Source organism: Pseudophryne corroboree, chromosome 6, assembly GCF_028390025.1.
Source record: "Pseudophryne corroboree isolate aPseCor3 chromosome 6, aPseCor3.hap2, whole genome shotgun sequence".
NCBI lineage: Eukaryota > Metazoa > Chordata > Amphibia > Anura > Myobatrachidae > Pseudophryne > Pseudophryne corroboree.
Window position 1 is genome coordinate 243,132,739 of NC_086449.1, and position 27,335 is coordinate 243,160,073.

A 27,335-nucleotide genomic window follows, 5' to 3' on the forward strand; every position below is an offset into this window, starting at 1 on the left:
AGCCCCCCTATGTCAATTTTGGACTGTCTTCAGCCTCACCTCTGGAGCCGGCCCTGCTTATTTCTATTTTGTATGAGACCGTTACTTGAACAGTTATAGATCTAGTCAGCTATCTGTGATTAGAAACATGATGAGCATGACATTTTATAGTAATATTGCTGTAGCTTAAATCTATATGTTACAATAAAAGCCAATGGGATTTTTGCAGAATTGGACTTTAGCCAGTTTACGTGGTATAAAATGCAGAAAATAGCCCTGTGCATGGCTACAAATTTATGTTCTGTTTTTTGTTGCTGTTGTTGTCAGGGCTGTAACAAGTGGTGTGCGAGTGGTGCCGTCGCATAGAGCGCAGGGTCCTGTGGGCGGCACCATCGCTGCAACGCGGCCCTTGCTTATGGATAGGGCCCTGGAAAGGCACCCCGCAGCCAGTATCGCTGCTTTGCAGCCTTCAGACACACACCCTGCAGTCTGTACAGCTGCTCGGAATGTCCTTAAGATGCTCCAGAGAGTGCTGTACTTCCTGGTGCTGGTGGCTCTGCGTGACGTCATGTGCTCAGGGGACGGGGGACGGCCCTAGATGAAATGCTGCCCTGGTGCAATTGTGTGGTGAGGGACAAGGTTTGCTACTGTTTGTCCACATATTTTCTGATTGACAGCCACCAGCACCGGTTTTGCCTATTACATTGACCATACATAATTTGAATTGGTCATGGGCCACCAATCCATGGCACCCCTGCAAGTGTCCCGAGGCACCCCAGGGTGAGAACCACTGAGCTATATAATCATTGCTTCATATGCAGTTATACCCACAGAAATAGAGCCTACTGTTGAACCCAAAAGGCTTGGCACAATAGTGGGCAGTGGGGATGAGAAGATTGTGAGAGTAGGAAAAACACGTGAGAGAATAGGGCCCTGCTCGTGAGAGTTTACAATCTAGAGTAAATTATGTCCAATATACAGTACTGCGACCCCAAAAATATAAAGGACAGCGACCCCAAACATACAGCCAATAGAGGTCATTCCAAGTTGATCGCTCGCTAGCTATTTTTTTGCAGTGCTGCGATCAGATAGTCGCCGCCTATGGGGGAGTGTATTTTCACTTTGCAAGTGTGCGAATGCTTGTGCAGCCGAGCGGTACAAAAAAGTTTTGTGCAGTTTCTGAGTAGGTCTGAACTTACTCAGACGCTGCGATCACTTCAGCCTGTCCGGTCCCGGAATTGACATCAGACACCCGCCCTGAAAACGCTTGGACACGCCTGCGTTTATCCTATCACTCCCTGAAAACGGTCAGTTGACACCCATAAACTCCTTCTTCCTGTCAATCTTCTTGCGATCGGTTGTGCAAATGGATTCTTCGTTAAATCCATCGTTCAGCACCGATCTACTTTGTACCCGTACTACGCGCCTGCGCATTGCGGTGCATACGCATGAGCAGTTTTGCTGAGTTTTGACCTGATCGCAGCGCTGCAAAAAATAGCTAGCGTGCAATCAGTTCGGAATGACCCCCAATGTCTTTAAGAACTATCTTCAGTGTAAAGAAGAAGAAGGAGTCCTGGAAGTGATGATATGGCAACATCAACGAGTCTGTCTGAGATCACTTCAAAAACTGTTCCTTCAAAAACTGTTCAAGCGTACCGAGAAGAATTTTTTTCACACCTGCCTAAAGCATTTGCACGGTACTGTACGTGAAACACAACATCAGGACCAGTTATTTTTATGACATTATTTACTAAACCATGGTTTCAAATTTGTTGAGTTCAGTTACTTTATGGCTATTGCAGTTGTTATTATGTAATTAGCTCTTGGCAGGCCTTGCCAGCCTTCCTCTAGGCCCCTGATAATGGTTTATGATTTTCCCCAGGTCAGGAGTGGGTTAACAATCTTTGTAATAACTAAACCTGAGGTTCCTGCAGTGGCAACAGGTGGCAAATTCTAGTGTGTCCTTATGAAATGCTGTGATCTATAAATGGCAAATAGTTTAGAGGTAAACTCAGGACAAATGTGTATTGGGTAGTGTGTGCATGATGCATTTATTAATTTGCACCTGTCTCTCTGTTATCAGATATCTCTTTCTGCACCTTCAAGCCCATGAAACCCGAAATGGACACAGCTATTGTTCCCAGCATGGCTGTGAGCGGATTAAGATCACAGCCCATTTTCATTCAGATGATTACAATAAATGCATACCTAAACCTTTCCCTGACGGAGCCAGTGATACCCAGCATACCAAACTATTTGTGTCCAAACGAATTGCCTTGCCCTGTAGCCAGTGTGGGGCCCCACAGGTAACAAGAATAAAAAGAACATATTATTATTCTTTACTTAAATAGTGACAATGACAGTCATATTAGAGAGTATGCAATCATTCACATTGGTTAGAGCTTAAGCTGGGTACACACTACATGGCGTATGTACCAAGCGACATCGTGGTTGGGTCGGCATCGGCAAGTGCATTCACACTTGACGATGCCGTCAGCAACGGAGGGATGGCGGGGGCCATGCAGGATTAGGCTAGCCATGTCTTCCATCCAGGGGTGTAGCGAGGGTGGCTCCGGTGGAGCGCGAGCTCCAGGCACAAAAAAAGTTAGAGGGTGTACCGCCGCACGCCAAACCCCTTTCCTGCAGGCCACTGTACAGGCAACTGCGGAACAGTAGGAGAAGGAGCATACTAACTCAGACATTAGGTAGGGAACATGGCAGGTCAGAGGCAAAAGCAGGAGACACTGACAGCTGGCACATGCCGGAGCTCTGCCCGCCCTCTTTTTATGTCTCACTGTCTGTTTGTAGATGTGCAGCAGCAATTCTTTCCACCCTAGCTCTCTGCAGCAGCTGCTACAGCACCTCTTTCTGTCCTGGTTGCTGCAGAACCTCTCTCTGACCTGGTTGCTGCAGCAGCTCTCTGCCCAAGCTGCGGCAGCATCTCTCTCTGCCCGGCTACTGCAGCACCTCTCTCTGCCCCAACTTCTACAGCACCTCTTTCTGCCCCAACAACTGCACCACCTCTCTCTGCCCCTTAGGCTGCTGCTGTGCAAATTTCTCTGCCCCTCAGGCTGCTGCGGCACAGCTCTCTCTGCCCCTCAGGCTGCTGTGGCACAGCTCTCTCTGCCCCTCAGGCTGCTGTGGCACAGCTCTCTCTGCCCCTCAGGCTGCTGTGGCACAGCTCTCTCTGCCCCTCAGGCTGCTGCGGCACAGCTCTCTCTGCCCCACAGGGTGCTACAGCACAGCTCTCTTTGCCCCTCAGGCAATTCTGGGACATTACTTTCATTGAGGCATAGTGGGATTATCAGGTTTGGGATGGCAGTACTGGGGTATTATTGTCATTGAGACTTTGGGGGATTATCAAGTCAGGGGGGTCAGTTAGGTGCATTATTTTCAATTAGAGTTTGGGGGGGGGGTTCAGATCTGTGGGGGTGGTCACATTTGGGGCATTATTTTTGAGGCATTGGGAGATTTTCAGATCTGGGGGTGTTCCGTTTTGGGGCATTATTTTCACTGAAAGATTGAGTGGTTATCAAGTCTGTGTGTGTGGGGGGGGGGGTCACATTTGGGGCATTATTTTCATTGAGAAAATGTGGGGTTATGAGGTCCAGTCAGTCGGGGAATATATAGTGTTTTTAATTTATTTAAATAAATTATAATGAAATACAGCTACTTCCATAGCAGCTCTACTGTGGTGTAACATTTATTAGGAGCTCTACCATAGTGTAACATTTATAAGGGTCTCTAGGGTCCCTGCCCGAGGGAGTTGTAATGGCGGAATCTGTCAACACCTTTAAGAATGGGTTAGATAAATTCCTATTGGAAAAGGATATCCAGGGGTATGGTGCATAGTCATGCATTATAGTTACTATAAATAGGGATAAAATGCAATGGCTGACAGCAGCATCAGTCAGAAATTTTAGTCAAATCATCATGCATAGGACACCACAAATAGGTTGAACTCGATGGACAATTGTCTTTTTTCAACCTCAGATACTATGTTACTGTGTGGCATAATGTGTATAAGGGGCTCTACTGTGTGGCATAATGTGTATAAGGGGCTCTACTGTGTGGCATAACATGTATAAGGGGTACTACTGTGTGGTGTATTGTGAATAACGGGCACTACTGTGTGGTGTAATGTGAATAACGGTCACTACTGTGCGGTGTAATGTGGATTGGTACTATTCTATGGCCACACCCCTTCCCAATGAAGCCACGCCTTTGGTGCGCACTGTCCCTATTTTAAACATTGGGGCACCCAAAGGAAACTTTTGCACTGAGCTCCACAAGGTCTAGAACAAGCCCTGTCATCAATTTAGAATTTTAAATATTGTTTCTTTTCAAATGTAACATCCAATTCAGTACAGGGGATGGGGTGCCAAAACATTCCTTTGCTCTAGGCACCATGGCACCTAGCTACACCTCTGCTTCCATCAGCCCTGCATGCAGGATGTCCCTACCAGAAATATACACCATTATTTAATTCTCGATTCGGGGGGTGTGGGGGGACACAGCCATTACTGGCAAAGTGGATGGGATTTGTGAAATTAGTCTACTCTTCCAGGGTTTTCTAGACAAATGCCTGAAATCCAGGATCTCCCATACATTCAGATAGAGCCCTGGTCAGAATCAAACCCTTGACCCTAGTGCTGTGAGGCAGCAGTGCTAACCACTGTGCTACTGCCCTTTTCTGTGGAATATAGAACTGCTCATAGTACAACCAAAGCACCTGTACTGGCTCATGTACTACAAAGGAGGTCCTTTCATTTAACTGATTTTCTAATATACTATAGAAGGGGTTACTTTATGTGACCGGTGGTCAGGAGACCGCTGGTCACAATACCGACGCTGGGATCCCGGCATCTTAAAATCCAGATAGTCGGCATGCCGACCAACAGGGACTATTCTCACTCGTGGGTGTCCATGACACCCACAGAGTGGGAATATAACATGTGGCGAGGGCAGCGAGCCACCGAACCCGCTGCGTTCCACTCATCCCTTCCCCGGCCAGGCATCCGACAGCCGGGATCCCGCCGACGGTATTATGACCTCCGGTCTCCTGACCGCTGGTCGCGCATACACAACGCTATAGAAGCTGTAACACCATGTTTTGGGTGCCACCGAGCACTTGCAGGGATGCCCAGGGTTGGTATTCATTGTGATTCAAGAAAGTATGGGAACCACGAACTAGTGCATGCTCAGATACTTTGTTGTTGCATTAGGGAGGTGAGATCTGTAATACACCAGAGTACTCTGCCTGTGTCAGCTGACTGCCATGGTTAGAAATAGAAAGTCAACGCAATCATTTATCCCAGAAACCTTACCTTGAAATTGTTTAGCCTATACTACTGAGTCTGTGACATTATGCTTTACATTTATGTATTGCTGATCTTTTATTGTCTTTACAGGTTGCTATAACAAGTAGCCCATCAGTCAGATACACAAAGGTACAGATTCATTCTGTTCGCAGGGAGGATGTTTTAATTGGGATGAAATCTGCTTTCATCAAGGTAATAACATAAGTTATGTAGGTTTATGTAACCATCTGAAAGCTGCATGAGAGTCATTGCTGGTCTGTGGTTTCTAGAACACTTTGGAGGACAATAACTATTCTTAATGGAAACCAGTCAAATACAAATGTTTATATAACTCGTTGTGTATGATACGACGCATTGTGTATGGTAAATGGTGTTCCAGCCAATCAGCTCCCAACTGTAATATTTCAGACACTTGACATTTGGGAGCAGAACACATGACAGATGGGAGCTGATTGGCTGGAGCACCATTTATCATACACAACGAGTTTTATCATTCACAACGAGTTTTATCACTCATTGATATATGAGCCCATAAGAACTTTATTATATCATGGGTTAGCATGGTATAGTGCTAAATAACTATATTGCAAGTATCTCTCTCCAAACTCTAATTAATCACTGCATACTTATACTCAGGGCCGTCTTTTTGTATGGGCTACATGGGCAGTTTCCCAAGGGCCCCAGGAGTATAAGGGCCCTAGACTGATAGCTGAGGGTCTACTTTTTCAGATGTACCAGATTTTTGAAAATTGTCTCTAGAGAACCGGAGATATCCGTCTTCAAAGCAGTGGTCCCCCATCTTAATTCAGAGTTGATTGCAGCAGCAAATTTGTTAGCAGTTGGGCAAAACCATGTGCAGTGCAGGTGGGGTAGATATAACATGTGCAGAGAGAGTTAGATTTGGGTGTGGTGTGTTCAAACTGAAATCTAAATTGCAGTGTAAAAATAAAGCAGCCAGTATTTACCCTGCACAGAAACAAAACAACCCACCCAAATCTAACTCTCTCTGCAAATGTTATATCTGCCACACCTGCGGTGCACATGGGGGGTATTTCCAAGTTGATCGCAGCAGGAATTTTGTTAGCAGTTGGGCAAAACCATGTGCACTGCAGGGGGGGCAGATATAACATGTGCAGAGAGAGTTAGATTTGGGTGTGGTGAGTTCAATCTGCAATCTAATTTGCAGTGTAAAAATAAAGCAGCCAGTACTATTTACCCTGCACAGAAACAATGTAACCCACCCAAATCTAACTCTCTTTGCACATGGGTAGGGGCTCCAGTGCACTGCTTTGCCCATGGGCCTACAGTACTGTTAAGACGGCCCTGATTATACTCCTCTGCATGTGCTGTCATCTTGTTTTCGAAACTCCAGCGCTAGATATTGACACACTTGTGCCACTTGGATTTTGGTCTTAGCCTCAGAAATATTGTGCTTCTTAAATGATCTCCAGAAATGGGAAAAATTCTGAGCCACCATACAAAAACAGTTACTATTTTTTAGTGACGTCTTGTTTCTAAAAGTTAGCATGGTAGCAGTAATCTGCCTGATTTCATGTACATATGCATAAATTACATTTCATCTAGTGAAAGGTGATATTTTAAGAAAAATAGATGGAGAATTCCTGCAAACATTCCTGTTTCACCCATTGAGTTTGATTTAACTAAAGGCCCTAACTGTATGGGGTTTGCATGTTCTTCACAAGTCTGAGTAGTTTTTCTTTGGGTGCTCCCAAGACATAGTGGTTTATTAATTATCATCTGAGGAAATAACCCCTAGTGTGTATGTTCTTGTGATAGGGAGTATAGATTATAATCTCCACAGAGCCATGGACTGATGTGAATGATTGTATATTATAATGATTATGTCAATTTCACTAATGCCAATACTTTGGGTCTAGAGATCTACAACTGTTTGAAATACATCAGTGGTTGGCAACCTGTGGCACTCCAGCTGTTGTAGAACTATATATCCCAGCATTCCCTGTCACAGGTTTAGCATGCCCTCACAGTTAAACTGTGGCAGGGCATGCTGGGATATATAGTTCCACAGCAGCTGGAGTGCCACAGGCTGCCTACCCCTGAAATACATTGTCATATACAATAAAATATTTACAATAATTCAAAAAAATCATAATAATAATAATAATAATACAGAAATCTTTCTAATTACCTGTAGTTTTAGATTCTATAAGACACATCTAGAAGTAGTTTATTGCCGAATGTCAGCGTTTTATACGTCGACACTTTACATTTCGACATTTTAACCATGTTGGCATCATAGCTGTTAACATTTTGTTGTCGACATTGTAAATGTCGATATGTTGACTACGTCTCCTGACATACATTTGTCAGACGATATGAGTAGTGTGATCATGTCATTGTTTTGTTCTCGGATACCAATGTGCAAGTTATATGACGTAAGCGCTGCCATTTAGGAGATCCTCTAGTGCTTAGCAGCAGCAGCGCCTAGAGGGTTAGGCACCAGTGACGTGCGGTGGGGTGAGGCAGGTGAGGCAGAGCCTTTTCTGTCATACTTACGTTTAAACTAGAGTTTTGATTGAATAAAGTATATGAAAAATTCTTATAATTTGTTTGAAATATCTTCTTTGCATTATTCTAATATTTTTTATAGCCCAAACTCTGGAGTAAAAAGTCTATGGCAGGTGAGGCAGTGCCTCACCTGCTTATCTTTTCAGCGCATCTCTGATCAAAACTCACCAAATTTCCAGGAGTTTATACTGCAGCACCTTTGTATAATGCCCAGAATTACCCTTTGGCTTATATATTGAATGGAAATCCGTCTCTGGGGTTAGCCGGTGCCTCCTGAGCCATTTAGCTCACCGCACGTCCCTGTTAGGCACCAAGGTCCAGGCCTGAGACTCACTGGGAGCTATGAGTGCAAATTTGCAATACTCTAAAATACTCCTCAGCTCACTATAAATTCCTCACAATTCACTTTTGCCATTGCTGCCATGACAAGCTTCATTCTCTGAACAGATATGGACCTGAGCAATCACGTGTGGGTGTGGCTGTTGTGAATTTCGGGTCATCTAGAGATGCTCTGTCACTTAGAAGCAGAGGTGCTTGGAGGTGTTGCTCTGCCTTATGGGAAAGCTTTGTACTTTGAACGTGCACTGTTCTCGGTGCCCCTGACTTTGGCTCTGTATTGTACAAGTGGTACTGCAGCAGGGATTCCAGGTACATATAATGGGTGTGGTATGCAAGGCTGACCACACTTAGGTCAACAGTGTCTAGGTTGACCACTATTGGTCAACATGGTTTCTAGGTCGACAGGGACTCTAGGTCGACATGACATAAGGTCGACATGAGTTTTTGCACTTTTTTTTGGTGTTGTTTCTCCATACAGTGACTGGGATCCCCAAGTAGTGCACCGTGTCCCCTCGCATGGCTCGCGAGCTTCGGGCAGGTTACCGTTCCCAATTGTAGTCCACATAGATCGTAAAGTATGAAAAAGTTGAAAAAATGAATTGAAAAACAAACTCATGTTGATCTTTTCTCATGTCGACCTAGAGTCCCTGTCGACCTAGAAACCATGTCGACCTACTTACTGTCGACCAATAGTGATCGACCTAGACAGTGCCGACCTAAGTATTGTAGACCTAGAGACCAGATACCCATATAATACACCTTCCGCCCCGCCCCGCCCCACCCCACCCCTTACTTATGTGGCCTCTTATTTGGACATTTTCATTGGAAACATCAGACAAGAGGCTTTACTCTGAAATCACAATCTATTAGGACAGAGTACTAACTGAACGGCTCCACACATTGTATATATTTCTCTCTATGTCTAGGTTGACGAGGAAGTTTTCATGTTCAAGAGGAGAGGTCTGTTCTTATTGGTGGTGGATGCGTGCTCAGGGACAGTTGTAAGCAAGAGACATTTTGAAATGATCAGTGATTTAAACACCACAAAATCAATGTCCAGTTACATTCAAACATCGATGAAACAGAGGTATGTACAGAACACCTACAGGTGTCACGGATAACAGATGCATTACATGCTCTGCTAGGGCTTACTTAAAACACAGAAAAGGCAATGTTACTTCTAATGATAAATCCAACCACATCCATGTAATCCTTTATTCTAGAGGTGCCCAAGGTCAATTTATTTTCTTATGTCCTAGGTCTGTGGTTCTCATCTGCTCTAGAGATATTGTGGACACTGCTCCTGTTTCTGAAATGTCTGTTTTCACCAAACTAGGATCAGCAAAACCTATAGAGCTTCATAAAAAAGGTAATGACGTGAAGTAAGCAGCTTTTTCTGGCCTGACCTACAGAATGGGGAATAGTCTTGCAGACTTACATTTAGCATTGGACACTGTAAGCCTGTGCCTAGGGGCTGCAGAATCTGAGTGGCAGCTCTATCCTGGTACAACACATCTCAAAGGGCTTTACTAAGCATTTCACTAGATTCAGAGCAGCTTCTGTGGTCATTCTGCATCCACTGCACGTCCCTGTGTTCCCAGTTCTGTAAGTGTAATTATACCTCCAAAACAACCTGTAGCCATCCGGGTCCTCGGAATGTTCTCAATAGAAGAGGTCAGCTCAGGAGATGAGTGCACTGAACATGTCATACAGGGGGCGGAACATGGCAACGCTTGTATCCCTGGAAACAGAATTCATTTATACAGCTACTCATTTAGCAAAGAAAGTGAACTAAGAGGTCTACATACTAAGCCTTAGAGAGAATTAAAATGGATGGAGATAAGTACCAGCCAATCAGCTCCTGACTGTCATGTTACAGGCTTTGTTTGAAAAATGACAATTAGGAGCTGGTTGGTTGGTAGAATATCTCCGCCCACTGTATCTCTCTCCAAGGCTTAGTACATAGACCCATTAGTGAGAGTGGCAGATGTACTAAGCTTTGGTAAGTGACAAAGTGGAGAGAGAGAGAAACTACTAATTACTATTAATCAGCTCCTGTCATTTTTCAAAAACACAGCCTGTAACATGGCAATTAGAAGCTGATTGGCTAGTACTTTATCTCTCTACACTTTATCACTCTCCAAGGCTTAGTACATCTTCCCCTGAATAAGAAATACCAACTTGTTTCCCTGAGGCAAGAATTGAATTATAATCTGTATTGTGCTTTGTGACGGGACAGGAATAAAGTGAATATTTGTGAAGAAAGGGTGTGAGTAGATAATGGGGTGGAGCTCAGTGCCTACAGCCTCCAGTTATGCAAATTCAGAGCTGTAGACCTTTAATCAGAATAGGAAACATTGTATTAACTGCAGTCTGTTTTATCATCTTTTATTTTCTTCCAGGTAGTTTTGCCATGGTGGGTTATAAAGGACTGACCACCCCATCCTGGATTAAAATCATTAATAATAGTGCAGAACAAAGATCTTCATCAATACACCTTTACCTGCCACTGATGCTGGCTGAATACAGATGTCCAACTCCAAGACCTTAGCAATGAAAAGACTTCAGCCGGTGTTTCTTTCCCATGTGGTCAGCGCAGACCACAACCCATCACTTCCAGTGACACCTGTCTCTTTTCCAGCTGTGTTCTTGTTAGCTGAGCCATTAAGACGGGATGAGCCATAGACCAGGCATTATCCCTTTTTTATATTGTCATGTTTGTTTATATATATTGTCGTTTGTTTATATATATTGTCTAGTAAGTAAATAAATATTTTCTCTTTCTACGTAAGATGAATGCATCTGATGTCACTGCTATTGTATTAATTATCCAGAGCCAAGTCTGAAACCCGCACCTGCTTTTAGTAAATGGGTACATCTGCCACTAGTTTGTCAGAGGATATACACGACACAGAACTCTGGTCTTGTTCACCTGTTGTTTGATAGGATATTCTTGTTTTACTTTAAGAAAATACTGCGCTTTTATTAACGTGTTAAGCAGTGTGGTTGTGAGACGGTTAAATTCACATATTATACGGTAAGTTATTTGGTTATTTATATATTCGCTGAGTTGGATTAGATCTTAGAAATATTTTACTGTGCCGTCATGACATTTATTTGGAATACTGAAATTGTGATTGTATTATATTTTTATTTTACGTTAAAACAAGTATGCAAGCAATCCGGCTCTGCTTCCTCTGCAGAGTGTGACGCCCGAGGTAACACCTGAGCACTCCTTTCTGCGCAGTCACCTAGGGAGTCACCTCTTAGTAAGGGAGGTGTGAATCTCATTCCATGTGTGGAACAACTTACAATATTATGTCAATAGTCTTTTAACACTGTTCACACGTAAAAAAAAGTAATTCTAAATATCTGTGCAATGTACAGTTTTTACCCAATAGGATTGATTCTTCAGATACAAAGTTTTCAAAGACAGAATGATCAAAAATGATATTGTACCAGAAATCTGCTCTGAATTCCACAATCAGAGATTTGCTGCGTAGCTCACTTTTTCCTTTAATCTTACACTGCCCCAGTCTGCGCTCCCTGCATCCAGCATCTACTGATAAGCCACACCTGGCCATTTGCCTATGCATTGCCATCTAATTAGTCGTCCCACTCTGTCTTGAGTGTTTATCATTTCTCTATGTTATATTTGAGTTAGGTATTTGTTGTGTAAATTCTCCCACATTCTTCCATGGGATTAGCTCACGCTGAGCTGTTTTCTACATGTTCATGCAGATTTTGCCAAATCTAACAAGCCAGCATTACATGTGTTCTAGATCATATTTCATCCTGTGGTCGATCTACATACTTGATGTATTCACTCACCATGACAGACCTGAGCCCAGCAAGGTGCTTGTGGGCTATCTGGTATCATGGTTTTGGCAGCTTACATAACAACAGATCACCTATGAATCCACGATGAGGAAGAGCACAGGAGGGGGTTCTCTCAAATCATAGGCTGTGGCACTAATTACAGACACAGAGGAGCTGTCTGCTAAACTGCATAGTTTTCTATCTCCGTCCTGTGATTAGTCCTGATGGCACTGGGAAGAAAGCAGTGCAGTCTGAGATGGGTGTTATCATGGGCTGAGATCTTTATATAGAGAGGACCTCTTAGTATGAGGATTCTGAGAAGCTAGAACACTTCATGTTCAGCGATAGCATCTTTGTCATGTATGATCACTATGATCTTAGTCTGACGTATGCCAGGTAGTCTTGTTCTGGGCTGTCCAGAAGATCCATGTAAGGCAGAGCACTGCACAGGTATGTGATTTGTGTATAGCATGTTGCACTGTGTTTTCTCACTTGACTATTTTGTGTATACAAAGAGCAACTGGGATGTTTATTTTATCACATTCCTTCTGTTTATTAGACCTTGCCAATGCCAGAATTGAGCTCCAGGTTTTTAAACCGGTTTGATTAATGTACTTTCAAAGAACAAGGACTTGATGGTTCAGATACATGCTGTAAATATTTTCTTTGCTTGTACAAAGTTACTGTTTCACCTGCATCTTGGAGATTTGTAATTGTTTTCTGTGCGTGAGGGTCTGGTGAAATGTGTAAAATGCAGAGGATCAATAAGGGCACTTATTGCTGCGTGCAAATCACTGAGAACACGTATGCCTGACACTTAGCGTAGGGTGCTTCAGCCATCAATTTATAGATATTCCAAAGCTGGGTAAACCTTATCTCTGAACAAAAAATAGCAATATGTTCTTTTTATTCTTTTTGACATTTTTGTTAAATGTGTCTTGTAGGGTAGAAACGTAGAAATATAGAATTTGACGGCAGATAAGAACCACTTGGCCCATCTAGTCAGTTCATTTCATTTTAGCATTGTCTTTTTATTTAAGATGGGATGTACTAAAGTGAAAATGGAACCAAAACTCTGAACAGCAGTTTTAGGAGTTTTGCATATATGCCAAGCTCCAGAGAGAGATACTTTCCGGAGCTTGGACCTGGTAGGCAACACTGTCTGTAGATGGAGTGGCCAAATGGAAGACTATGGCCTTCATATTGAGTTCTTCCTGAGAGGGATCTAATTGAATCCCTCACAGTGCCTCCTGTGGCACGTGTGTCATCAGACGCATGCACAGAAGGACTCCTGGGTCATAAACCCGAAAGCCTAGTATCACAATTCTAGGTACATAGTAGGAATGTAGTATGGTATGCCGGCAGCCGGGCTCCCGGCGACCAGAATAGCGGCGCCGGGAGCCCGACCGTCGGCATACCGACAGCGTGGCGAGCGCAAATGAGCACCTTGCTGCGCTCGCCACGCTGCGGGCACGATGGCGCGCGTTATTCTCCCTCCAGGGGGGTCGTGGACCCCCACGAGGGAGAATGTGTGTCGGTATGCCGGGTGTCGGGATTCCGGCGCCGGTATACTGTGCGCCGGGATCCCGACATTCGGCAACCAGAAGACCACCCCATAGTAGTGTTATTAATGCCGGTATGTACCCAAAAGGGGCAGGATGTATTGCATCCAAAATTTGATGGATAGTACATCCCACTCTTTGTGTGGATTAGTTTGCTCGGTTAAACTCCATAAAGAGAGCCAGCAAAACAGTCTGATCACTAAACTATAGTTGACCCTCTACTGTACATTGGATTTATTTGATTGTAGACAAAAAATTCTGATAAATTTGACATAAACATTGATTAAACCAATCTTTAACGCAAAGTTAAAACCGTTTTTGTGTGGCCTGAAGTGCCAGGGGGAGATGTATCAGACTTTGGAGAGAGAGAAAGTGGAGAGAGATAAAGTACCAACCAATTAGCTCCTACTGTAACTGTTATTTTACAAGCTGTGCTTGAAAAACTTAAATTAGAGGCAGATTGGTTAGTACTCTATCTCTCTCCACTTTATAGCTCCAACACTTGATATATCTCACCCTTACCATCTAGAAAGCAACTAATGACTGTTATGGCATTATGTGACATGTAGTTCCCATACAGCTGAATAGCCTGCCTGAAAATAATCTTTAATATATAATTTTTAAATAATCTTTTTTAAATAATTTACCGTTCTAAGTTTCCATTTCCCAATGAGTACAAGAAAAAGGGCTTCTTTACTTATCTTTGAAAGCATAACGATATCCTGTACTCTGTATGAGATGCATAGCTAGATGATAAATGGCACAGCCTGGACTTTTTCTGAATTATCTGAGCAGGAATGCAATTACTCCAGGCATTGCGCAAGCTTTTCCTGTGAGAGGCAACATATGTTGTTAGCATTGACCCCAATGGAAAATGTACATAAAGTTGCCAAATACTACTGTTTAAGGTTAAACAATGACAAAGGTTGCATGCAGAGGTGTCTAAATACATACGTGAAATATCTCTGAGCACCTAGGGAAGCATTTAAAGTGTTGCAGTTGACAGTGATGGCTAATCTGCATGACCTGAGTGTTTCCAGTTACTCAGTGCAATGACTATGAAAGAAAGTGTGCTGCTAATTCTAGGTGACATACATTGATTTCTTAAACCATGTCATTTCCGCTACTCCCTAACATGATCTCTTGAGTGTTTTTGAGATAACGTCCATTTGAATGTGTTCCCTGGCATGCAGGACAATTGCTTTGATTGTCTTGGCAATTATGCTTTTAAATGCTGAATTTTAGTCCAGGTCACCCACCCATAGTAACCTGTCTCTCACACACCCTGCATCTTGCACTGCCCTCGCAGTCTCCCAGGGAACAGAGTCTTCAGTCCTTTGTGTTGGGATGTAGCCTTACTGATGACTCTCTGCAAATCTACAGCTGGAAATCATTTGACAACACTGGTCCTGCCAGGAATCCGAATATATATCCAGTGGTTGTTGCCAGGCGTCTTTCCAAGGCGGAATGAATAAAGCATCCTACCCACCAGGGAAAACATGGATGGATTTAGTAAATGCCTTAGTAGGGCTCATCCAGCAATATCCTGACCCAGCTGGCATTATTGCTTGCTATAACCTGGTGATATGTACTTTACGATATGAAAGCAGTACTATGGGTCTGGTACAAGATTGAGTGCTCGGTCTAATCCACAGAGAAAATGATTACTGGTCTACATAAATATTTTGCTCAGATGGATTATGTGACTAAAGAAACCCATATCTGGAAACCAGAGCAGTCAAAATTCCTAAAAGTGTAAATTTAGCAAACAGATTTCCAGCTAAGGGGTCATGCACAGACAGAGCGTGTGTGAGGGGAGCATTAGAAACTTAATTATGTGTTTACTGAAAAGACAGATGCAGGTAGCCGTCTTCCAGCTAGTGTTCCCTGGCCAGCTATGTGACCAAGGCTCCCATGTAATACTGAGCCTACAGGACTCAGAGTTACTCTAGACAGATGCTGCATGTCAGCAATTGTTACTGCGCATGCATCCATATGTATGAACTCCAGGTATACTTTGCAGCATGTGTATTCTGTAGATGTCTGACTTTCAATGATGGGGTTGGTTGATTCATACTTGCCTACTTTCCTGCAAGTTGCAGGAGGCTCCTGATTTTATAAGCAGTCCTCCGCCATCACGGAAGAGTTGCCAGATCTCCTGCAACCTGACCACTTCCTAGTGAAGTGGGCAGGATGAGGAGGTCATACAGGGAATTGCGGTGCTGTATGGAGGAGGCAGGGCTGAATGATGCAAAGTCACAACATGTAGCCCCACTCCCTAGCCACATAACCACGAATCACTACATTTTGGGGGCGGAGCCTAGTCCTGTGCAGCCTGATCCCGCCCCCCACCGTGGCAAGACGCATCTCCCCTCCGGGCAACTACTATAGAGGAGATTTTACATGCCGGCAAGTATGGGTTGATGAATCAAGTAGTAAAAAGATTGGTGAAGTGGACCATTGGAGAAGATGCCCATCGCACCCAATCTGCTTTAATGTACAAAATGTAAACTTCTTGGCACCCCCTATTATCTGTCTTTGTCAGTAACTTCATTATTGTTCTCCAAGGGGGAGAGTTATCAAATCTTGGAGAGAAATAAAGTGAAGAATTTGCCCATACCAACCAATTACCTTTGAACTGCCATTTTTCTAATCCCACCCATAGAATGATTGGTTGGTATGAGCAACTTCTGCACTTTATCTACCTTCAATATTTGATAAATCTCACCCAAATCACTGATATAAGTGTTTCCGATGAGAGTTTGAGTCTACTTTGCAGAGTGCTCTCTCCATGACTGGATGATGGTGACATTATAATATCTTGAGAAATGTGTTCTGAATATTTGGGACTCACACTACCACATAACTGCCTATCATAACCTTAGTGACAGCTGCTGTTTCTACAGTCATTGTTTTTTTTTTTTTAAAGGGGCATTTGCGCTGTGCCCAGTTAGACAGAGAGACGTTCTAGTAACAGAGCCTGTATTGGGAAAGCACTAACGTAGTTATCTTACCCCCTGGTGTCATAGAATAACAACAGTCTCCTGCTTTCTAAAGAGAGGCCTCTTGAATTTGTTTGACTATGGTAATTCTAAGATCTTCTGGTTCACATTAAAAACTGTTAAAATTATCCTCGTCTATGCATAATTATCTAATCCGATATCTGAGCCCATCGTAAGCATTAACATTAGACAAATTGTAGCTCAAGTCTTGGTCCAAGTCCAAGTTCTAACAATAAAACTACAATATATCTAACACTATTCCAAGTCTTAGCGGATCTCTGACTTTCCAAAATCTAGAAAATGTTAGAAATGTTTGCACAGAAAGTCGTTTTGTTCTGATACAGTTGTATATTACCCCTTGCATTTTGCAAATGGTTATGTGGCCCATGTCTGTAATCTTTGGCCTCAATCCACTAATGCATTAAAGGGGTTGTCCATTTTTGAGCAGTTCTTTCCTAAAAAATAAAATAAAAATCAATTCCCCCCATTACCTAAATGGGTATATCAGATAATTTGTTAAGCTGATGGCTACTCACTTTAAAACATTGATGTCTCCTTTTTTTTTTTTTTTTAAAGATTGTTCTTGTATTTTATAGGTAAAAAGAAACAAGGCTGTCCATTGCAAGAACCATGTGTGTGCGCGGTGTGGGGCTAGCGTTGCGCCTCCTATTGTGTGCGGTGATCATTACACCTGGAATTACAGGTCAGTTTAAAATTCAAGAGTAAATTCTGCTGAACAAGTAAGAGGCTTATCCATGATATCTTCAGATAAGAGATGAGAACATTTTGTTAATTCATATCCCCCTGTTAATAAAAGGACAATTCGTTATTTATTATTTTTTTGCCGCCTTATAATGGATAGATGGGTTGGGTTTGGGTAACCGCCAGTCACCATACCAGCGCCGAATCCCGATCTTGCGATTGCCGGAGGGGGCGAGTGCAAAGAAGCCCCTTGCGGGCTCGATGCGCTCGCCACAGGTTCTGTTCCCACTCTATGGGTGTTGTGGACATCCACGAGTGGGAATAGTCTCTGCCAGTCGGCATGCCGACTGTCGGGCTGTTAAGCGGGCGTGATCCCGGCGCCGATATAGTGATCGGCGGTCTCCCGATCACAGGTCACATAACTACATCCCAGACAGATAAGTATGTTAACGTTTATAACTGATCTGCATGTGAAATTGTGAACTGGAAATTCCAATAGACATATATTAATTCAGTTTAATAATATAGTCTGAACTCGATACTGCACCCCAAGCCTTTCCTGTCCGCTGTCATAGAACTTGTAGGCAGCCATGCCTACTGTTACTATTGTACTGTAGCCTCTTACAGCTCTCTGTAGAACAGGAACGTCTTAGCTCTGCTAGAGAAGCTGATAAATGAAAGGCAGTCTACCTTCCAGCAACTTTTATTCATTCACTCGTATACACCCTCGTACAACGTTCCCTAAACGCATTGCTTTAACATCCTGACTCCAATGTTTACTCCTTTAACTATGCAGGACGGTTTATTTTATTATCCTGGGTCATTATGGCATAGCTCTGCTGCCCTCACTGCATTTGTTTCATTTATATCTTGAGAACAGCTTTGTGTCATAACAAGGGTGATAAAAATAAACCACTCTACTTGATGATATAAAGATATGCTTAAAAGTAAAAAAAAAACACAGAAAGCGGAGCTAGCTTCAAAGAAAAAAATCAGCAGAATTCTGAGGTAGCGGAAACCAGGAAATGAAAGTCCCCACACGGTATGCAGACAAATAAATACGAATGGTTGAAAATAACTTTATCAGCAGACTGAAGAGCACAGCAGTGATGAATTACATTGTTTCAAATAAGAAATGTAAAGGAAACTGTAAAAGAAAAGTTTGCAACTTTCCTATAAATATTGTGGAACATACAACTTTAACAGAGTTTAGTAGAGCAATATCTTTTGAATTATTATTATTAGTTATTTGTACAGCACACACATTATGCAGTACTTTACAGAGACTATTAAGGGATATTTTTACTAATTATCAGGTTTCAGACCCAATAATTAGTTTTTCTTACTTCCGCTATTATCTTTCCCCCAAATGTAGTAACAATCACATGCTGGGTGAGAGGGTCTGAAAGAAGCCCCATCACTGCAATGTGTAAAGAAGAGAAATAATCGCAAATGCAATATATCAGGAGCAGATCGCGCAACAATGTTCAAGTCATTTTTGCAAGATAGTAGTCCATAGACTATTATGGGATAATACCATCTGGAGATGGCGTCCTATTGGGGCCTTGGTGAATCCAAATGTTTCTCAGCGTTTTCTGTCGGAAATGGAGCGACTACAGAAGATATCGAAACAATCTGCTGTGGTTCCTCCTTCCTGCATTCGGGGAATCCTTAATATTTATGGTATCCCCTGAAAACAGGTGCTTTTATGGAAAATTGCACATATATCCTTTGATAAATAGGACCCTTAGTCAATTGCATCAGTCATTGCCCCAATGGAGATTACATTCTAAATTCCCAATCACACGTGCGTACACACACACACACACACACACACACACACACACACACACACACACTAAGGTTATTTGTCAGAAGCCAATGAACCTACCAGTGTGTTTTTAGATTATGGGACGAAATAGAACTTAAGACCACTGCTCTGTGAGGCAGCAAGCTAGCCATTACACCACCATGCAGCGGTGCAAGTGGGTGGGCACGGTATACCGTTAAGAATTTAGCCGCGGGTAAGCCGTACCCACCGCCGCTGGGCCATCGTTCACTGCACTCACCAGTTGCTGCTGCCGCTGTGTGCCGTTAACGCTGCCTCTGTGCACCGGTGATGCCAAGCCTCTGCCTCGGCGCCTCCCCTTCCCAGCCTGCTGGGAGCGTGATTGTGACATATTCATGCTCCCGCGGCTGTGGCGGCAGGCGCGCAGAGGACCCTGGGAGCTGGCTGGGCGCGTCTCTCAGTCCTGGCTTGAGCAGTGCAGCAGCAATTTTCAGGGGGAGCCTCAGTCACATTAGGAGCACCGAGCACGTCATCTCTCAGAGGGGACTCAGGGGTGCAGCAGCCTGACTGCCTGAAGTACAGACAGTGTACTGTGGGGCAATGTATATCTGACACTGTGGAGGCATTTGTGTATCTGGCTCTGTGGGGCAATGTATATCTGGCACTGTGGGGGCATTTGTGTATCTGGCACTGTGGGGCAATGTATATCTGGCACTGTGGGGGCATTTATGTATCTGGCACTGTGGGGCAATGTGTATCTGGCACTGTGGGGGCATTTATGTATCTGGCACTGTGGGGCAATGTGTATCTAGCACTGTGGGGGCATTTATGTATCTGGCACTGTGGGGCAATGTGTATCTAGCACTGTGGGGGCATTTATGTATCTGGCACTGTGGGGCAATGTATATCTGGCACTGTGGGGGCATTTGTGTATCTGGCCCTTTGGGGGTATTTGTGTATCTGGCCCTGTGGGGCAATGTATATCTGGCACTGTGGGGGCATTTGTGTATCTGGCACTGTGGGGCAATGTATATCTGGCACTGTGGGGGCAATGTATATCTGGCACTGTGGAGGCATTTGTGTATCTGGCTCTGTGGGGCAATGTATATCTGGCAATGTGGGGGCATTTGTGTATCTGGCACTGTGGGGCAATGTATATCTGGCACTGTGGGGGCATTTATGTATCTGGCACTGTGGGACAATGTGTATCTAGCACTGTGGGGGCATTTATATATCTGGCACTGTGGGGCAATGTATATCTGGCACTGTGGGGGCATTTGTGTATCTGGCCCTTTGGGGGTATTTGTGTATCTGGCCCTGTGGGGCAATGTATATCTGGCACTGTGGGGGCATTTGTGTATCTGGCACTGTGGGGCAATGTATATCTGGCACTGTGGGGGCAATGTATATCTGGCACTGTGGGGGCATTTGTGTATCTGGCACTGTGGGGCAATGTGTATCTGGCACTGTGGGGGCATTTGTGTATCTGGCCCTGTGGGGGTATTTGTGTATCTGGCCCTGTGGGGCAATGTATATCTGGCACTGTGGGGGCATTTGTGTATCTGGCACTGTGGGGGCATTTGTGTATCTGGCACTGTGGGGGCATTTGTGTATCTGGCACTGTGGGGAATTTGTGTATCTGGCACTGTGAGTGGGGGCATTTGTGTATCTGGCACTGTGGGGGTATTTGTGTATCTGGCACCGTGGGGGTATTTGTGTATCTGGTACTGTGGTACAATGTGTTTCTGGCACTGTGGGACAATGTGTACCTAGCACTCTGGGGCAATTTATATCTGGCACTGTGGGGCAACGTGTATCTAGCACTATTGGTGTCATATGTGTATCTGCCCCCGCCCCCCATATGTGTATCACGTCCCCATTTTCATTGGCCACACCACAGTACCTGTAAGACACTTTTTCTACTTGCACCACTGCCACCATGCTGCCCGTAGATGGTATAGGTTCCAAAGATTCTTAGCACCATGTCTAGTGGATTGTAGAATGGATAATTAGAAGTGGTAGGAACCTAACTTAATGTTACGCTGTATTTTTTAATTATGATAAAAATGTGTCTCTCACTACGCTATGTTAGTATAGACTTATCTCCTCATTCCAGCTACTATTATTATTACTATTATTTATTAATAGCTTCTTAAATAGCACAGCAAATTAAGTTGTGCTTTACAACTGGAAACAACAGTGATAAAGCAAAATTGGGTAATAATAGCAGTCATAGAGATAGGAAGGCCCTGCTCGCAAGCTTACAATCTATAGGGAAATAGGCATTGATACACAAGGGTAGGTGTTATTCATCACATAATGGTCAACCAGATTGCAAAGGTTCTTGGAGGGCTGTATGATATGGTCACACAGCAATGTTGGTCTGGGGTCAGGAGGATGGGACAGTGAAGGAAGAGAAAAAAGGTGAGGTTATGTGTGGTCTGTACAGTGGGGATGGGAAAGTTTGTGAAGGTTATGTGGGTGGGCCTGGAATTTGATAAGCTTGTCTGAAGAGTTGTTGGTTCTTTGCTCCAAATAAAAAAATACAGCAACTAATATTATACGAAATAATGAACCCACTACTTCCAATCAAGGGTTTTAGAGGTAACCTGGAGGTTCAGTGACCTTATTTTTTAACTCTTGATATGGTCATGGAGGTGTACTATGACATGTTCATATGTCATGGAGAAACTGAGAATACTTTTTCTGATCACTTCTGGGTAATAAATCTTAAGAAAATAGAAAACAATGCATTAGTTCTCATGTAGCCTGATGTCAGATGTTTTAATAAACACGGCTCACGTATGCAGCAATAGTGTTTGTTTGTTTGTGTGTGTATATATATATATATATATATATATATATATATATGAAAACGTATTGTGTGTGTGTGTGTATATATATATATATATATATATATATATATATATATATATAAACAATATGTTTATAATAGTTTGACACTGTATAAACCTAACCTTAATAGTCTCTGTAAACTCACTGACAATTGTACCTCGAAGAACTCACTTCTAAATGGCTAAAAATATGTGACAGTTGGAAATTGTTCATGGCTTTTTCCTGCTGTGGAAATGAAGGTTCTACCAATATGGTGTATTAGGTGTTAGATTGTTATTGGCTCTGCTTAAAAATCTTCATTTTTTTATTGGACTTGGCTACAGAAACCCATTTCCATTTAGGCCATTGAAAAATACAGACATTTTGCAACTGGTCTTCTCTGGGGCTAGAGAAAAACTGCATTACAATGTATTATTATGTCTAATTTACTAGACGTTTCACATTGATAAGGTCTAGTAACTGGCAGTGCCCATGTGCGTGACCTGAGAGATTTGCTGGCTGGGAACCTATGACCAACATAAACTGAGACTAGCCATTGCCTAATGGGACAGCACTGTGGCTGCATTCATAACCAGACATTGCAGACAATGTATTGCATAATTGCCTAGCTGCCTCTGTGATATTGTTTTGATAATGTGGGATATTTTATCACCAGAAAGGAGCTGTTATAATAAATAGACACCATAATCTCTTCTTATAAATTCATAATTATGATTGTTTTTGTTCCTCTACATGACACATTGTTTGGTTTCTTATGTGTACTTTAGTACAGTGTCGTTCAGACCGTAATAACTGCTACATAGCAAATATCACTATAATCACTGTATATATTTATTTTTGTTATGCTAGGAATTTGCCCGCATGAAGACCCCGAGTTACAGCCCTGGAGCCCGGAGCACAATGAAGAAAATCGTGTGACCATTGACGTGAGCAAAAAGTTCCTCCTTACGTCGTCTGTAACTGTACACTCCATACATATCACTAACGGGGGTAAGTCAGCTATTTCTGCTAATACTTGTATCGCAGGAACGCATCCCAGCAGGCATATATTTCAGCACAGAATGGGGCTTTATTCAGTTATGTATTTATTTTGTTGATCGGCTGGACCAGATTCTTTGGCAGCTGGTAAATTCATAAGTTGATTCCCCGGCTGCTGAGCCAAATCAGATTCAGCTGTTCATGGAAGTTTGGCTAAATGATGGCTGTAGTCAACATGGGGCCTAATTCTGAGTTGATCGCAGAAGCAAATATTTTAGCAGTTGGGCAAAACCATGTGCACTGCAGGGGGGACAGATATAACATGTGCAGAGAGAGTTAGATTTGGGTGGGGTGTGTTCAAACTGAAATCTAAATTGCAGTGTAAAAATAAAGCAGACAGTATTTACCCTGCACAGAAACAAAATAACCCATCCAAATCTAACTCTCTCTGCACATGTTATATCTGCCTCCCCTGCAGTGCACATGGTTTTGCCCAATTGCTAACAAACTTGCTGCAGCCATCAACTCAGAATTACCCCCATGGAGCGTGAGCTTCCCCTATTTATTAGTATTGACAGGTCAGCTATCTTAAACCAGACACATATAAAATATGTGCAATTAGCTCCGAAATCAAGCAGCATGTAAATCACCATAAGAGATTTGTATTTTCTTTGTCTTCGGGTGATCTGAGAACAAATAAACTGACATTGTAATGCACTAATGTAATTTAACCTGTGCAAGTGTCCAGATGAGAAATCCTGTCTTATAAAGCCACACGGGTTCTGCTGTAAGGAATGCCAGCAAGAGTGATCTAGCTATCAGTCACCTATTACTATTTGCTGCAAGACTGTCAGGGCCGGAGCTTCCACTAGGCAGCTTTAGGCAGCTGCCTAGGGGCGCCGGGACTTGAAGGGGCGGCTTGCTACATCCGAATGAAAAAGTTAGTGTGGTCCTCTATCTCATAGCACAGGCAGTAACTTTGAAAGCTCCTGGAGTCCTGGCTGCGGGTGACATGCGGCGCTGCTCTTCATTCCAGGCTCTTTCACAGACTACTCAGTCCCAACTATGCATCGCAGCCTGCAGGTAAGGTGGCTGCACAGTGCACTTTCTGCATTTAATAAGAAAAGAGGGGGAGAGCAGCAGTCTGGGGGGGGAGGGGGGGGGGGGTTGGGGGCGGAGATGAGCAGCTGCATGCACACAGATGGTGGAGGGAATAGAACAGAAGATATTTAAAATAGTGGAGTGGTGGTGGTGGTGGTGGGGGGGGGGGGCAGCAGGAGACCACACGGACTGCGGAGATGGGGAGAAGGGAGCAGCCATGCAACAGACGGGGTGGGGGTCAGCAGCAGTATGCCTTTCTCCTGAAGGGCAGGTAGGGGGAAGGGGCAGTAGGCAGAAGTTTTGCCTAGGGTGCCGAGAGACCTTGCACCGGCCCTGAAGACTGTACAACATTGGCTGCATTATTAAGTCTGACAAAATGATGTTTTGTTTTGTCATATCATATACTACTGGACCTCAGCTTATATTAATGAATATTAATATATGGTGTGTTTGCAGTTAGGGCAATCTTGTGAAGCAAAGGAGAAACATTTCCTTAAGCCTCGGATGGAGATAAAGAGAACTTAGATAAAGTATCAGCCAATCGGCTCCTGTCATTTTTCAAACCCAGAATGTGACAAGGTAGTTAGGAGCTTATTGGCTGGTACTTTATATCCATCCAAGGCTAAGCAAATAGACCCCTAATATCACCAATACAGAAGGCAGCTATGTTGTGGAGTAACAATGGGCCCACTTCAGAGGTGAATGCAATATGGATGTCAGACGAAGTGAAGCAAATTTTTGCCACTGCACATGCATCAAAGCCCATGGATTAGCGATAGCGCACGCACAGAGTATTTATTTGCAGAGTGACTGACAGGTAGTCAGTGTTTGGGGAAGGTAACAGCGGTGGCTAGAAAAACACAGATGTGTTGGGATCAATTTCTGGGCGTTCCCCAGTCAGCCCATGCAAATTCATTTGCAGCTAGAGAGGCCCCGACCTCTTAGGAGAGCCGCTCAGTCTGAGACAGTGGCCCTCATTCCGAGTTGTTCGCTCGCAAGCTGCTTTTAGCAGCATTGCACACGCTAAGCCACCGCCTACTGGGAGTGAATCTTAGCTTAGCAAAATTGCGAACGAAAGATTCTCTAAATTGCGAATAGTAATTTCTTAGCAGTTTCTGAGTAGCTCGGGACTTACTCTGCCACTGCGATCAGTTCAGTCAGTTTCGTTCCTGGTTTGACGTCACAAACACACCCAGCGTTCGCCCAGACACTCCCCCGTTTCTCCAGCCACTCCCGCGTTTTTCCCAGAAACGGCAGCGTTTTTTCACACACTCCCATAAAACGGTCAGTTTCCGCCCAGAAACACCCACTTCCTGTCAATCACACTACAATCACCAGAACGAAGAAAAAACCTCGTAATGCCGTGAGTAAAATACCAAGCTTCTTAGCAAATTTACTTGGCGCAGTCGCAGTGCGAACATTGCGCATTCGCAATTAGCGGAAAATCGCTGCGATGCGAAGAAAATTACCGAGCGAACAACTCGGAATGAGGGCCAGTGTACGATTGCTCTGAGCTCCGATGGTGCAAGCAATATTTCCACTTATGAATGTGAGCAGTGGATGTGAGGCTGCAGGCAGTGGGCCTTTCTGTGCATGGGGCGGTGGCTGAGTCATTAGCAAATACAATGCAAGCAAAATAGCTGCGCATTTAACTGCTGCACCTCTGAGTTGGGTCCAGTATTCTATAGAAACTAAGAACATCACTTAGGCATGAGGCACAATGTTCCTCACGCCTCAATGACACTGTACAACTAGTTTCTAGAGAATTGATAAACTACATTCACATGAATTCATTCACAAAATAGTTGCTTCCACTGTGTGTAGATGTACTGTAGAATTGTGGTACCCAAATGTTTTCAGCCCCCCCCCTTGTTTCCATAAACAAAGAAAATTCTAGTAACCAGTAAACAGCACCACTACCAATGTACATAGAAACATAGAATTTGACGGCATATAAGAACCACTTGGCCCATCTATCCTTTAGGCTAACTCAACCCTTTTTGAACCATAATTCTTTGTAAGGATATTCATATGCCTATCCAGTGGCGTAACTACTGCCCCCGCAGTCCTCGCGGTGGCTTGGGGGCGAGGGGCTGGGGGGGCGCCACTGATTACAGCAGACTGACATGCGGACGAGCGCCCGCATGTCAGTCTGCTTTCTCCTTCCCGCCGCCGCTTGTTGGAGGGACACGGACGGCACAGCGTGTGCCTCTCCTGTGTCCCTCCTGCATCATCTCCGGCGGCCGCGGGTCTAATAGGGGGAAGTGCCGTCCGTGAGCTCTAATTGGCTCACGGACGGCACTTCCCCCTATTAGACCCGCGGCCGCCGGAGATGATGCAGCAGGAGGGACACAGGAGAGGCGATCTGTGCCCTCCGTGTCCCTCCAATAAGCGGCGGCGGCGGCACTGGGGGGAATATCTGGCACTGGGGGGGGGGATGTCTGGCACTGGGGCATATATGGCACTGGGGGGGAGATCTGGCACTGGGGCATATATGGCACTGGGGGGGGGGGGATGTCTGGCACTGGGGGGGTTATCTGGCGCTGGGGGGGGATGTCTGGCACTGGGGCATATATGTCTGGCACTGGGGGGGATATCTGGCACTGGGGGGGGGATGTCTGGCACTGGGGCATATATGGCACTGGGGGGGGATGTCTGGCACTGGGGGGGGATGTCTGGCACTAGGGGGGATATCTGGCGCTGGGGGGGGATGTCTGGCACTGGGGGGGAATATATGGCACTGGCGGCATATCTGGCACGGGGGGAATATCTGGCACTGGGGGCATATGTGGCACTGGGGGGGGGGATGTCTGGCACTGGGGGGGGATGTCTGGCACTAGGGGGGATATCTGGCACTGGGGGAATATCTGGCACTGGGGGCATATGTGGCACTGGGGGGGAATATATGGCACTGGCGGCATATCTGGCACGGGGGGAATATCTGGCACTGGGGGCATATGTGGCACTGGGGGGGAATATCTGGCACTGGGGGCATATGTGGCACTGGGGGGGGGGGTATATGTGTACCTGGCACATGGGGGGGGCTATATTTGGCACCGGGGGCATGTGAGTACCTGGCACCGCGGGGGAATATCTGGCACTGGGGTCATATGTGGCACTGGGAGCACAGCCCTAGCAACAAGGACTACCTCCTAGCAACGAGCATGACACCCAGTGCATGAAACACCTGACAACGAGCATGACACCCAGTGCATGAAACACCTGGCAACGAGCATGACACCCAGTGCATGAAACCCCTGACAACGAGAAGGTAATTGAAAAGTAATTAGAAGCCTTACTGTAGGACTTAATGTGTAATGGGCATTACGGTGTGTGG

General features: G+C 44.4%; 2 protein-coding genes across 3 annotated transcripts in view; both read left to right on the forward strand.

The window, feature by feature from the left end:
- LOC134931928 (inactive cell surface hyaluronidase CEMIP2-like) overlaps positions 1 to 10,980 on the forward strand; it is a 131,600-nt gene extending 120,620 nt beyond the window's left edge. Inside the window, exons 21-25 of the mRNA XM_063925813.1 lie at positions 2,063 to 2,285; positions 5,391 to 5,492; positions 9,116 to 9,276; positions 9,449 to 9,558; positions 10,592 to 10,980. Coding sequence (XP_063781883.1) covers positions 2,063 to 2,285; positions 5,391 to 5,492; positions 9,116 to 9,276; positions 9,449 to 9,558; positions 10,592 to 10,740 — 745 coding nt within the window. The 3' untranslated portion in view covers positions 10,741 to 10,980. The remainder of the gene's footprint in view (positions 1 to 2,062; positions 2,286 to 5,390; positions 5,493 to 9,115; positions 9,277 to 9,448; positions 9,559 to 10,591) is intronic.
- Positions 1 to 27,335, forward strand: part of CEMIP (cell migration inducing hyaluronidase 1) — a 193,755-nt gene that overhangs the window by 47,501 nt on the left and 118,919 nt on the right. Inside the window, exons 1-3 of one of the 2 annotated variants that reach the window (XM_063925815.1) lie at positions 12,081 to 12,458; positions 17,169 to 17,275; positions 22,769 to 22,909. In XM_063925815.1, the coding sequence (XP_063781885.1) occupies positions 17,203 to 17,275; positions 22,769 to 22,909 (214 nt within the window). In that variant the 5' untranslated portion in view covers positions 12,081 to 12,458; positions 17,169 to 17,202. Of the gene's footprint in view, positions 1 to 12,080; positions 12,459 to 17,168; positions 17,276 to 22,768; positions 22,910 to 27,335 lie in introns of those variants that run through there. The other variant, XM_063925814.1, reaches the window with a different exon arrangement.